Source organism: Grammomys surdaster, unplaced genomic scaffold (assembly GCF_004785775.1).
Source record: "Grammomys surdaster isolate TR1022 unplaced genomic scaffold, NIH_TR_1.0 125833, whole genome shotgun sequence".
In the NCBI taxonomy this organism is placed as follows: Eukaryota; Metazoa; Chordata; class Mammalia; order Rodentia; family Muridae; genus Grammomys; species Grammomys surdaster.
In genome coordinates, this window is record NW_021620661.1 from 3,084,434 (window position 1) to 3,097,811 (window position 13,378).

The 13,378-nt window shown below is 45.3% G+C and overlaps 1 protein-coding gene across 1 annotated transcript in view; it reads left to right on the top strand.

Moving 5' to 3' along the window:
* The first annotated feature begins 3,447 nt into the window (after nucleotides 1-3,447).
* The window catches only part of Wdfy1 (WD repeat and FYVE domain containing 1), a 49,462-nt gene continuing 39,531 nt past the window's right edge, over nucleotides 3,448-13,378 (top strand). The window contains exon 1 of the mRNA XM_028789443.1: nucleotides 3,448-3,626. Within this exon, the coding sequence (XP_028645276.1) occupies nucleotides 3,490-3,626 (137 nt within the window). The 5' untranslated portion in view covers nucleotides 3,448-3,489. The remainder of the gene's footprint in view (nucleotides 3,627-13,378) is intronic.

Consider the following 13,378-nt stretch of genomic DNA (forward strand, 5'->3'; position numbering starts at 1 on the left):
TTTCTGGGGGTAGGGGGCAACCTTGCTACTATTCTTTCTTTTAGATTTTTGAAGTAGCCAGGCTTGGTAGTAGAGGCCTATAATCCCAGCTATTGAGTCTGGAGGATCAATAAGTTGAAGACAGTCTTGAGTGATGGAGTTGGTTCCAGGCCAACCTGGGCAGTTTATGGAGCACCAGTCTCCAAATAGAAAGTGGAATTAAAGTAGTTGAGGATATGTCTGAGTGGTAGTGGGCATGACTGACATGTTCCGCATATACACATGTTGTCCCTCAGTACAACATAAAACCAATCATCGATCACTCAATCAACCAACCAATCACTCAAATCAGAAGTAGCTGTACACGATGGCACACACCTATAATTCCAGCACTAGGGAATCTGAGGCAGGAGGACTGTGAGTTCAAAACCATCTTGGCTATTTAACAAGATTAACAAAACCCAAATCTTTACAAGATCTCCCTGCTGAGCATTGTCTGTTCTGTCTGTCTTATCTTTCTCCCTCACACATAACAGGTTGCTGTCCTGTCACCACAGAACTCTGCTCACCTCGGGGGCATAGCATGTGCTATTTCCTTGTCTAGGAGAGCACTCTGCCCACATTCCAAAGGGCTTAATGTTAGGGTCCAAGAATCGCTTGAAGGAAAACACCAGACTCAAATAGTATGCACAGGCAAAGAGTGTTTATTCTGCAGAAATTACCAGCATGCAGAGTCAACCACTCATCAAAATGGCAACCAGTAGAGTTGCCACTCATAGACCCCCTTTTATCCTTTTATGTAAGGCTAGGGGAATTTCCCAGAAGGATTAGCTAACCTCTAATATGATTTGTACAGGCAAAGCAGTGACATTGGTACACTTTCTATTGGTTGCTAAGTTCGTTTCATTTTAATTGGTGAGACCTTGAAGAATTTGGGAAACCAGCTCAGTTCTGGCCTTGTTATCTCCCCCAACTAGGTGTCCTAGGAACTGACACAGGTCCACACTTATCCTCCCTCAGTCAGAGTCATCACTGACTAAAGGTCCACTGTCAGTGGCTCCCTCCGAGGAGCACAGTATGCTTCCAGGGGAATTGAAATTTTTTATTTCCAAGGCTTTCAAGGTTCTTGGACCTTTCATTACTTCTTACTGACATAAATGTCTTTGCAAGGAGGCCTGGTCACCTGTCTCAGATTGTATTCTCTCCAAGCAGAAACGGAGCTAGAGGTTGCCACTCAGGATATTCGAGCCTATACCTGTGAAGGGAAGCATGGTAGCAAGATTAAATAGGGATAGTTGTCAGAAATAGAGGGCTGATCAATCCCTACTCAGGCCAAGCTCTGGAGACAGTGTTGCCTAGCGATGTGGCCTGATGGTCAGTCAGAGCTTTATGTTCCCGTCTTAATTAGTTTGTAAAAAGCAAGGTGCCCTGGGAAGGACATGGCTGGCACCTGGGGCCTCTCAGCAGCTGAAGCTAGAGACTGTGGTCATACTTCTTCCCTGAAGGTGGCTCTCTCTGGTCATGCATGCATTTTCCATACCACCCTAGCTTGAATTTTAACACTCTTAGAGTCTGTGCTACCTCTCGTTCCTTTGTCTTCCTCACTGCACCTGAAATTATCTAACGTAGGGTATGATCTAATTTATTTCACATATTATTCCTTTCCTTCAGTGGAATGTCAGCCCTTTCTTGCTCTGTTCTGTCTCTGACTCTCTGTTATTACTGTAGCTAAAGCTCTGTGTTGTATGACACATGAACAAATGTCTAAGTACCCCAGATAGGGAACCAACAACACATGAAACTAGAGATGTCACTAGAATCCAGTTTGGTGAACCAATGAGTTTTATCAGGGTTACTTACAAGAGCATATAGGTAAGGAGTTATTTTCAGGAGCAGAAATGACTCAGAAGACAGTTACATCACCCCCGAAGTTCACTTGAGCACGGGTGACAGCTCATGCAAACTGGAAACCTGGAGCTCAGTGCACAGCCTGCAGACAGCTGTCATCCTTAGGAGACAGTGTGTTATCCTTAGGCGGTTTAGTTGCTATGTACTCTTCCAACACACAGTCTCTGCTTCTTCTAGGCACCATCTTGCCTGATCTCTATTTCTTCCAGGCAGCTAGGTTGGTCTGGGCTCCTCCCAGGCAGCTTGGCTTATCTGACAGTCTCTCAGTCATTCTTACTGCTTCTATACACTTAGGGAGGAGACTAGATTATCTGGTCGGTTTCAGGAACTTCCTCAAGCTATTTTGAGTTGTATACTTCCTGAGCTCAAGGAACTTCCTCAAATCAGCAATGTATTAGCCTTAGGACACCCTGTTCTACCTCCCTGTAAGCACCCTCTGTGCTTACCCTCTGAGCTTCCTTCTCAGATGGACATTTTTAACCTCAGAGAAAACTGCTAGCCAGCACTCAGGACCTTGTAATTTCTAAGTAAGAATTTTACCACTGGATTAGTTACTTTTTTTCATTGTTGTGACTCAGACTACCAGACTAAAGGCAACTGAAGGAAGGAAGGGATTATTTTAGCTCATGGTTTGTGGGTCATGAACCAATGGTTTGTGTGTACTGCAGATTGGGTAATAGTGGTAACATTGTATGGGGGATGGAGGGCTGAAAAGGGAACTGTCTGAAATTCTGACTGGGTCTCTCGTTTATGGCCCTTAAAACATACTATCAGTGTAGTTCAGCCAAAACCCACTAGAAATCCATCTGCAGTTGAATGAGTGAGGTTGGCTGTGTGTTGGCAGAGGGTGCCTCATGGGGAGGGAGCCATTTGGCATCTGGGTACAGGGCAACTGTAAAATATGGGTTGGTGTTCAGTGATTTGGAGAAGGTTTAAGGAAAAAGAGCCTTTCTCTGGACAGAAAGTTGGCAGGAAGTGATGGTGGGGGAGGTAAATACAATATTGTATATTCTAACATCTCACTAGATGGAGGAGAAAGCTGTAATGGGGTGAAGGTGGAGTGGGGTGGGGATGGGGATTGGGGAGATAGTCACAATCTCTCGGACAGGAGAGTGTTCCATCACGGTAGTTTGTACAATGTACTACAATGATCATAGAGTAGAATTATGCACAGGCTAGAGCGTTTGGATGATGGTACCAGTCTCTGCTCCCAGGAGTTATAACTGCTCGTGTTTTTTTTTCACCTTTTAACAGACCTAGAATTGGGGCGTGTCTTTCAAACAATGGCCTCTTAGGGTGGATGCAGTGTGGTATTGTTTGAGGGGCAGGTGCTAATGTTCTGCTACTGCTCAACTCAATCCGTTTCCGGGAGGAAGATTTGGCTTTTTAACCTTCACCAAGGTTCGGGTTTTTCTTGGGGTTCCTTCCGGGGTCACAGGATTATAACTGAGCGGCTTCACCAAGGAATACGGGAAGCTGCGGTGGTGCTCGCGAGCTTACGGCGGCGTGGCGCACACGCGGCCGGGTTGCCATAAGCAACCGGCGCGTCCCCGCCCGGCGGTCAGCTGATGGGCCGCCCGCGGGGGAGGCCGCGGCTCGAACATGGCGGCCGAGATCCATTCCAGGCCGCAGAGCAGCCGCCCGGTGCTGCTGAGCAAGATAGAGGGCCACCAGGACGCCGTCACCGCCGCGCTGCTCATCCCCAAGGAGGACGGCGTGATCACCGCTAGCGAGGACAGGTAGAGTCGGGGAGCACGCGGGGGCCAGGGCGTGAGGTGGTGAGGACCACGAGGCATGAGGATGGTGGGGTCCGCCGCTCTGCCTCCGTTCTTGTTGTCATCCCGGGTCGAGCGGCCACCCTCTCTCCCACGTCCCCGTAGTCCACCGAGATCCTAGTGCCGTCGGGCTGATCTGTCTTACTCCTGTAGTCTGAGACCTATCCCCCTCCGCGCGCCTTTAGTCCTGGGAACCCCAACAACCCTGGACCGTCCCACTACGCCCTTTTAGTTCGGAATCTGGTTCTCCAGCGCCCTCTCTATCACGGGACCCCGAATCACAGATTCTTCCGTCCCTGGACCCTGTCCTACAGCGCCATAAAACACTGACCACCTCCCCCTCCCCTCAGGTCCCCTCCAGTCTCGGAACCCCGTTCCACAATTCACCTCCAGCCTGGGACCCTGACCCACAGGCTCATCCAGCTCAAGCACCCACCCATCCTGGGATCATGGATCTCACAGGACTCCTTCCAGTCCCAGGTCTTCCTCCAAACGTCTTTAATTCAGGACCCTCGCCACACCCTTCTAACCTGGGACCTAGTCCCTCCCTACCCCATCCAGACAAAACCCCTGTTCCCACCTCTGGCCTGCAGTCCAGAGTTCTCAGTGCACACCCCTTCAACTCGGTACTTTAGTCGTCCTGCGTTTCTAGCTAGCCTCATGCCCCGTTGCCGCCCGAAACCTGTCCCATGGTGCTGCTCCAGCCTCAGACCTTTGCCTCCTGTGTCTTCCTGGTTGGAGTTCTCCAGAGTTTCTGAGTTCTCCTGGGTCTGTCTCAAGTCCCAGAGGACTAGAAGCTGATTACCTAGTGCCGCTGTTTATTCCATACAAGGAACCCCAGGGGCATTCACATCTTCTTTCTAATTGGTTTGGGGGTTGAGGTTAGAGTGTATATTTTTTCAGTGCTTCTCCTCCTGGCCTCAGGATCAGAAGTTTTCTTTTTTCTTTCTCCCACAGTTGCTAGAACTATCTGAACTCTTACTGACCAAATAGTTTTCAATTTTTTTTAATATAAAAGTAATTCGTTCTTTAAAAGACCAGGTGCACTTATTCTGAAAGGACAATTTATTTACAAGTAAGTAATTTTATTTACAAGTAATTTATCTCCACAAGTAAGAAACAGAATGTCATTTACCACAAGACTAAAACAAGCTGTTATCAGTGTCCCTACGTTCTGCTGGCCACTTGCCACAATTTGGAAAAGATTCATTTGGTCCAGTGATTTCATTTTACCCAAGAGGGAACCAAAGCCACAAAGGTGTTACTAGTTTCTCTGAATCAAGGAGACAATGAGGAAGACTTGAATAAAACCCAGGACTTGTCATCAGCCCTCTGATTTTCAAGGCAGTGTAAAGTCACTGGAGAAATAGCTCTTGTTTTTAAATTGTAGCAAGTTTGAAACCTTAAAGGTTTAAAACACAGTTGAGGGAAACAGTTTCCTTGTCTTAAGCAGTGATAGGCCCAAACTGGAAGGGTTTTGGAGCGCATATTCTACTTTTCTCTCTAAGCTGGAGGTAGAGGCCAGCCTTTTGTCTTCATACCTTTTGAAGTGAGTGAAATTGAGGGCCTGCCCTGAATGGGAAATGGAAACTTGAAGCCCCCAGTTCTCAGGAGCTGGACCTTTGTGTTTGGCTTTTGAATGAGCTTAGTTAGGGCTTTTTTCCCAGGTAGTGAACTTATTTTTCTCTTCAGTTTACAGTAACTGACCTGAAGGTGATGCGGAACTGCCAGGATCCTTGTCTGGCTATGTGAAACAGAAGTGGTCTGGGGAGAGTGGGAACCTGAGATTACAGAGAAGGGAATGTAAACAAGGCAAACGGCAGAATAATGGTGTTTTCGTGATAGAAACGGGAATTTAGACAACAGCTTATTAGTCAGCCAGCTTTATTTGGTAAAATATTTTATCTGTGACTCATGCATGTTGGGTAAATTGCCTAATATCTGCGATTTACTAGGTAGGAACAGTGCTAATAAAGATTTTATGGATGGTGATTACTAAGCTGCTTTTCAACACAGATGTTCAGGAGAATCTCCAATCAGCCCATTTTTACTCCCGCTCAACTGTCCCGCAGGATCCTGGCAAATGACTGGACCACCAAGGAGTTGCTACTGAAGGCTTCTGATACGTATTTTAAGCTTTTTTTGTAGGTAGCACAATTCATGGGATTTAATGCGAGTATGAGCTGTGAGTTTTGTTCTTGTTGATCTTTTTCTTTAAACTGTCCTTAAATAGGATAAATTCATACTTGTCATTCATTCATTCATTCATTCATTCATTCAGGAACACTGTGTCTATTGGGTGTGAGGTCCTGAGGATAAAAGAGGGATCAAAAGCCACAGTGTCTATGCTCATATAACTTCTGATTTATTGCTCCTGTGGCCCTTGACCTAAGGAAGCCTGTATATATATCCAAGGACTTAGAACACTGTTCTACCTCATTCAGCCAAGAGGATGTCAGACATGCCCATTCATTCGTCTCCACCATAAACTATAAAGGCAGCTGACATTAAAATAGCTCTTTGCAAGCGCTCAGCAGTTTACCAAGGACATGGCCCTGTGTGTTCAGCTCCCCAGATTCTGGGAAGACACAGAAAGAAGAAACTCCCTGGGCTGGATTCAAGAACCATCTCTAGAGGAGGTCCTCATGCGTGAAGGGGTGGATTCTAGAAGGGGAGGTGCATGTGTTGCTTCCAGGCAGAAGAAAGGACAGAAGGGGACGTGAAATGGTCAAGAACTCTATATGTGTTAAAGAAACAAGTGAAGGTGTCTGGGAGGCCATGCAGTAAAGCGCTGAGCCTGAAAAGGGCAGCAGTGTCTGGTTTGGAAAAGAATTCTGGTGTGCTATTACTTAGGAACTGGATTTTGTTTTGGAGTCAGGGAGACCATTCTTAAAACACAGGCAAATGATATGAGCAAAATTTAAAACACAGGCAAATGATATGAGCAGAATTTAAAACACAGGCAAATGATATGAGCAGAATTTATGTTTTAGAAATGGCAGTGGTTAACCCTTAGAAAACCCTTCCCTACCAGTGCAAAATTGGTGTGTGTGTATGTGTGTGTGTGTGTGTGTTACTACATCCAAGGTCATATCCCCCCACCCCCCAATGAGAAATGAGAACAGTGCAATCCATTTCCCTGATCAGCAGTTCCAAAACTCAGTACATTTTCAAATAAGAAGTGCCTGGGTATGGACGTTTTCTCAAAGTTCTCTTGGTGCTAAAACTTGATCTCAGTAGATGAGCTGTTCGTAATCTTTATTTATCCCGTGCACTGTGGCCATTTGTCTGTTTTACAGGGTAGCAGTAGTTGAAGATGCCCTATCAGGTCTTGCCAAGAACATTATGGAGCATAAAATTAACATATTCTGGTGGCCATTGGACAGGTCGGAAACCTGAGGCACAAACTACACTGAAGTAATTACCAAGACCACAGAGCTATTAAGTGGTAGGACTGCGGGTTGAACTCAGTTCTGCCACTTGAGACCCAAGTTCTTTTAGTCATACAGCTCTGTGCGTTAGAAGAAACCGGTCAAGGCTTATCAGTCAGCAGGTAACTGCCAGCAGCAAATATAAAATGACAGGACTCCCTTTTCACCTCCATCAATGAACCTTCCTTCTTATTAATTTTCAGGATTAAATAAATGGCTTGTCCCTTTTTAATGAAACTTGAAAACTTGTGTTTCAATACTTACAAAACTACCTTTTGCATACTTTTGCTCGTGTGTGCAAATAGTCAAGTGTATGAGTGTGGATGCCTGCATGTGACGGTGTGCCTGGGGCAGGCAGGCTGAGCTTCCTCAACAGCTCTTTCTTCAGTTTGCTTTTTACTCAGCATTTCCTGTAGCCCAGTCTGGCCTTGAATATACTGTGCAGCTACGGGAGATTTTAAACTCCCAGTTCCCCTGCCTCTACCCCCTAAGGCTAGGACTCTGGGCATGTGTTGCCACATTTTTTTTTTTAATTTTTCTTTGGTTTTGAAACAAGGGCTCACAATGTAGCCGAGGCTAAGCCAGAACTGATGGTCATTCTGCCTCAGCCTCCTGAGTGCTTAGGTAGTAGTTGTGTACTACCACAAATCTGCTTAGGAAAAGTGACTTTGAATATTTATAGCAGGATCCAGCTAAAGTTATTTTATTACAGAAGAGCCAAGGGAACGAGGATGTCCTGAAAGGAAAAGCTAAAGAATCAAGGGGTTTCCTGAAGTCGAGGCCCACTTTTCCAAAGTCGCTGCCAGCGGTTCTACTGTCAGTAGTAGTCCCTGGGCAACGTTTGAAATTATGCGCAGTCACTTTTTTTTTTTTTTTTTTTTTTGAGACAGGGTTTCTCTATGTAGCCCTGGCTGTCCTGGAACTCACTTGGTAGACCAGGTTGGCCTCAAACTCTCAAACTCAGAAATCCGCCTGCCTCTGCCTCCCAAGTGCTGGGATTAAAGGCGTGCGCCACCACCGCCCATGCGCAGTCACTTTGGCAAGGCAAAAGATAACTGTTGGCATATGGGCCCACTCAAGGCCCACAGCTCAGCATCCTTCAATGCCACGGAGACTGCTCAGCATCCTGTGGTACACAGACCCCAGTCTCTAGTCTTTCTGCTCTTTAGAAAGTGGTTCTGAAACTTGAGTGTTTATCAGAGTTACCTGGAGCTCTTGTGAAACAGTAGCTATCGGGCTCCACTCCAATTTTCTGAGGAACCTCCAGATTGATTTCAAGAGTGGTTGTACCAGCTTGCAATCCCACCAACAATGGAGGAGTGTTCCTCTTTCTCTACACCCTCGCCAGTATCTGCTGTCACCTGAATTTTTGATCTTAGCCATTCTCACTGATATGAGGTGGAATCTCAGGGTTGTTTTGATTTGCATTTCCCTGATGACTAAGGAGGTCGAACATTTCTTTAGATGCTTCTTGGCCATTTGAGTTTCCTCAGTTGAGAATTCTTTGTTTAGCTCTGTACCCCATTTTTAATAGTGTTATTTGGTTGTCTGGAGTCTAATTTCTTGAGTTCTTTGTATGTATTGAATATTAGCCTTCTGTCAGATATGGGATTGGTAAAGAGCTTTTCCCAATCTGTTGGTTGCCATTTTGTCCAATTGACGGTGTCCTTTGCCTTACAGGAGCTTTGCAATTCTATGAGGTCCCATTTGTCAGTTCTTGATCTTAGAGCATAAGCCATTGGTGTTCTCTTCAAAAACTTTTTCCCCTGTGCCCAAGTATTTGAGGCTCTTCCCCACCTTCTCTTCTATTAGTTTCAGTGTATCTAGTTTTATGTGGAGGTCCTTTATCCACTTAGACTTGAGCTTTGTACAAGGGGATAAGAATGGATCAATTTTCATTCTTCTACATGTTGTCCTCCAGTTGAACCAGCACCATTTGTTGAAAATGCTGTCCTTTTTCCACTGGACAGTTTTAGCTTCTTTGTCAAAGATCAAGTGACCATAGGTGTGTGGGTTCATTTCCGGGTCTTCAATTCTATTCCATTGATCTTCCTGCCTGTCTTTGTTCCAATACCATGCAGTTTTTATCACTATTGCTTTATAGTACAGCTTGAAGTCAGGGATGGTGATTCGCCCAGAAGTTCTTTTATTGTTGAGAATAGTTCTTGCTATCCTGGGTTTTTTGTTTTTCCAAATGAATTTGCAAATTGCTCTTTCTATCTCTATGAGGAATTGATTTGAATTTTGATGGGGATTGCATTGAATCTGTAGATTGCTTTTGGCAAGATGGCCATTTTTACTATATTAATCCTGCCAATCCATGAGCATGGGAGATCTATCTTCTGAGATCTTCTTCAGTTTCTTTCTTCAGAGACTTGAAGTTCTTGTCATACAGATCTTTCACTTGCTTGGTTAGATTCAGACCAAGGTATTTTATGTTATTTGTGAGTATTGTGAAGGGTGTCATTTCCCTAATTTCTTTCTCAGCCTGTTTATCCTTTGAGTAGAGGAAGGCTACTAATTTGTTTGAGTTGATTTTATAACCAGCCACTTTGCTGAAGTTGTTTATCAGGTTTAGGAGTTCTCTGGTGGAGGTTTTGGGGTCACTTAAGTACAAGTTCAGTTTGGGGCCCTGACAGAGCTGTCAAGTTCTGAGGGGGGCTTCTGATCCAAGGACCATACTTTAAGCACCATTGGACAAGAAAGTGGGGTTGTACATCAGTCACTGGAGGAGAATGCTCTTTATACCTCCCCTTTAAAATAGACTTATTCTTAAGTTGCGTGTGGACCATGAATGCAGGTGCGCTTGGAGTTCAGAAGATGTTGTTGGATCTACGTGTGCCGAACTCCAGTCCCGTCTCCCCCTCGGCCCCCCCTTTCTCAGCATTTTGGGTATATTCCTCTAGAGCTATTTTACAGATACCCACACCCTAACAAGAACTCTGCCTGTCACTGTGACAGAATACCTAAGGTAGGCAACTTGAAAGATGAAAAGGTTATTTTGGCTCATGGTTTCAAGTTGTGGTCACTCAGCCTTCTTGCCTTTGGACCTTTGGCAGGGCAGTGTGCCACTGCAGGGAGAGCATGACACAGGAAACCGAGAACTCCAGTGCAGAGAGGAAGGTAAAGAAGACACAGGGATAGTTCTCACTGTGCTCTTCAGGGGTACACCCCCACCTCCAATGGCTTCCTCCAGCTGCATCCTAAGGTCTCCAGAACCTCCTAGTAGCGTTGCCAGTTAAGGACTAAATCTTTTAGAAAAGTACCTTTTGGGGGACATTTAAGTTATAAACTGTGGGGCTGGAGAGATGTCTTAGCGGGTAAGAATACTTGCTCTGTAAACCTGAGGGTCTGGGTTCAAATCTCCAGCTGGACATAAAAGGCTGTATATGATGGTGTGTGCCTGTAATTCCTGGTTGGGGGACACAGACAGGTGGGTCTTGCACAACACACACACACACACACACACACAGAGCATGACACCCAACCTGCTTTCCCATAAAATTGGACCACACCTAGCAGTTGAATATGATATACCCTCTGAAGAGTATTAAGTCAATGCGGATAATAAGGCTTACTTAATTGGGGTCCTAAACTTTTAAACTAAGAACTATTTCAGCCGTGAGTCAGTAAAATAGTACTGTCTTCCTACTGAAGAAATGAAAGGAAGACCACCATCAAAGGAAGTTCAGTGGTAAATTTAAGAATTGTAGTCACAGCAGTTACTGTCTGGCCAGGCAGGGCTGGGGGTAGGGTAGGGTGACAGAAGAGATTCCCTGTAGGGCAGAACTGAGTTGTCTGAGGCAGAATGGGCTGATTCCCCAGACACATGGCTGTTTTTGGACTCTGCCAGGGCTGCACAAAAACTCAGGCAGTCAGCTGGTGAAATGATACAAGTTTTCAAAGATGCATACGCTTGCTGTAAAGCTTTCTAGCTAAGTGAAGGCTGGAGACCTGCTGTCTTCATTTTGACAAGGTTAGAGATGAGCCTTCTTGTTTACTACTGCCACAGGAGCCTGCAAGGCCAGCGTTGATTTCTGCAGGGAACTTGGGTTTCTTTGGCCTAAGTCAAGCAATTACAGATCTGTGTTTTCAGGTGAAAAAAAAAAAAAGTAAACAAAACAAAAACCCAAAACCTATCCCCTCCACCCTTCCAACCCCCTCCTCCCAAAAAAAACCCATACCAACGTTTAGATATTGTAGCATTTTTCTTTTTCAGCTTACTAGCTCTCTTAGTGAATTTGTTGTGTCTCAAACACTTTAACCTGGTTGTTTGTTTGTTTGTTTGTTTTGGAGACCCAAAACAAACCCAGGCTGGCGCTTAGCTCCTTATGTAGCTGAGGAAGTACTGATCCTCTGGCGTCCACCAGAGTTCGTGGATTACAGGCATGTGCCGGCAAGGCAGGTTTCTGCAGTGCTGGGGATCAAACCCAGGCTTTTGCGCATGTCTCACAAGTACTCTACCAACTGAGCTATGTCTCCAAACTGTTTTTTGAACACTTATAAACATATTAAGATAGTTGGTAGGAAAATTTCTGTATTTCCTCATTATTTATGGGGACCGATTCTAAACCCAGTTTTTAGGTAAAATGCTTAGAAGGGGAATCTGTTGTAGACGGAAGCTGTTCCTTATCCAGAGCGGTTGTCATTCAAGACTGAAAAGTAGATTCCTTAGTCTGTGTTATTTGATACATTGAAGAGTGAGGCGGCCGGAAGTACAGGGACTCTCTCTTATGTGTTGGAGCGACCCTCACTGGTAGTCATTTTCTTTTTATAGTAGAATTAAGAATGGAGGCTCCAGAGATAGAGTACCAGAGTTGAAATCCAAGTCATGTGACCTTGGACAAGTTACTTTAGCCCCTTTGCATCATGGTCTCCGTAGCTGCAAAGTGCAGATCTAGTGTGTACCCATTGGGTCTTATGAAGAGCTGGGCAGGTTGATAACATGAGGAAAAATGCTTAGACCTGAGCCTGGCACGGGACAGAGAACACACTGGCAAGAACCACTGAGAAGGTTGAAATAGGTGTGGGAAGAAAGCTGGGTACAGAATAGTTGTAAAGTTCCCCACATCCTATTACAGACATGATGCCTCACAGTATTAATGAAAGGTCATACGCAGGGAAATGATATTGTAAAAAGCCATTTTGAGGACACCAGTTCGGCAAGACAGATTCAAGTAGGGAATCCCAGGGCTCAAGAATTCCTTGTGGAGGCTGCTGTAGTGACCAAAGTTTAACAGTGGTTAAGAGATGAGGACAAGCCCAGGGGTGAAAATGGACAGGCAGAATCAGGCCTGAGACAGTTGTCCTGCCTTCAAGGATGGCCTCAGCTGGTGTCTCTGATCTTGAATTTCTAGAAGGTTCCCAACATTCCCTTTTTCAGAAGAGTACTTATGCCGTTTAGTGTTTGTACAAAATAAATAGTTTATGCCTGACACTTGTTTTTATTTTCAAGACTCCAGAATTTTGGTACATGACACGGAGAGGAAGTGCATGTAACTAGCCCTTGGCATACGTGGCATACTGTCTCTGCTGAACTCCTAATAAACAGGATTGAACACAAGGGGTCACATAATTCAGCAGTGGAGGCATTTAGATATCTTGTGTTCCTCCACAGAGGACTCTCAGAAGCTTGGTCTGGTGTCTTCTTATCTTCCCTGCATGTGTTACATGTCCAATGTGTCCTGGGACAACAACGTGCCATGGCTTTGGGGATGGTGTGAGTCTTGATCTTGGGTTTCTCTGACACAGCAGAAGAGAGATGTGAATATGACTGTAAGGGCTTGTACCTGACCAAATAAAGAAATAAGCACAAGGAATGACTCAAAGTCAGTTATAAAAGTTTACATGTGTAATTGACTTCCAAAGGCTAGTACCTTATTTAGGGCAAGAAAAAATTTTCACTTTATTCATACACACAGGAACACACACACACACACACACACACACACACACACACACACACACACAGCAGGAATGTTTTTAGCTTTTGATGACATAAAGGAAATTAAACGGGAGTGAGCTCCCAGCTGTTGGCTCTTGTACCCCTTTCCCCACCTAGACGCTTTCCCTCCCTGCCTCCCGCATCCTAGCCTTCTAGGGCTGCTTCTGCTTCTCTTTCAGTTATGAGGTAACTCTTCCGTCTACCATCTCAGCCTTTCTCCCCCCCCCCCCCCCCCCCGCCCACTAGCAGGTGCTAGCTGCTGTTGATTGGATTCATTCATCTGATCCTCCCACATGGCCAGGACCTCCAAAGGTCGGGTCATACAGCTAGCGACTAACTAG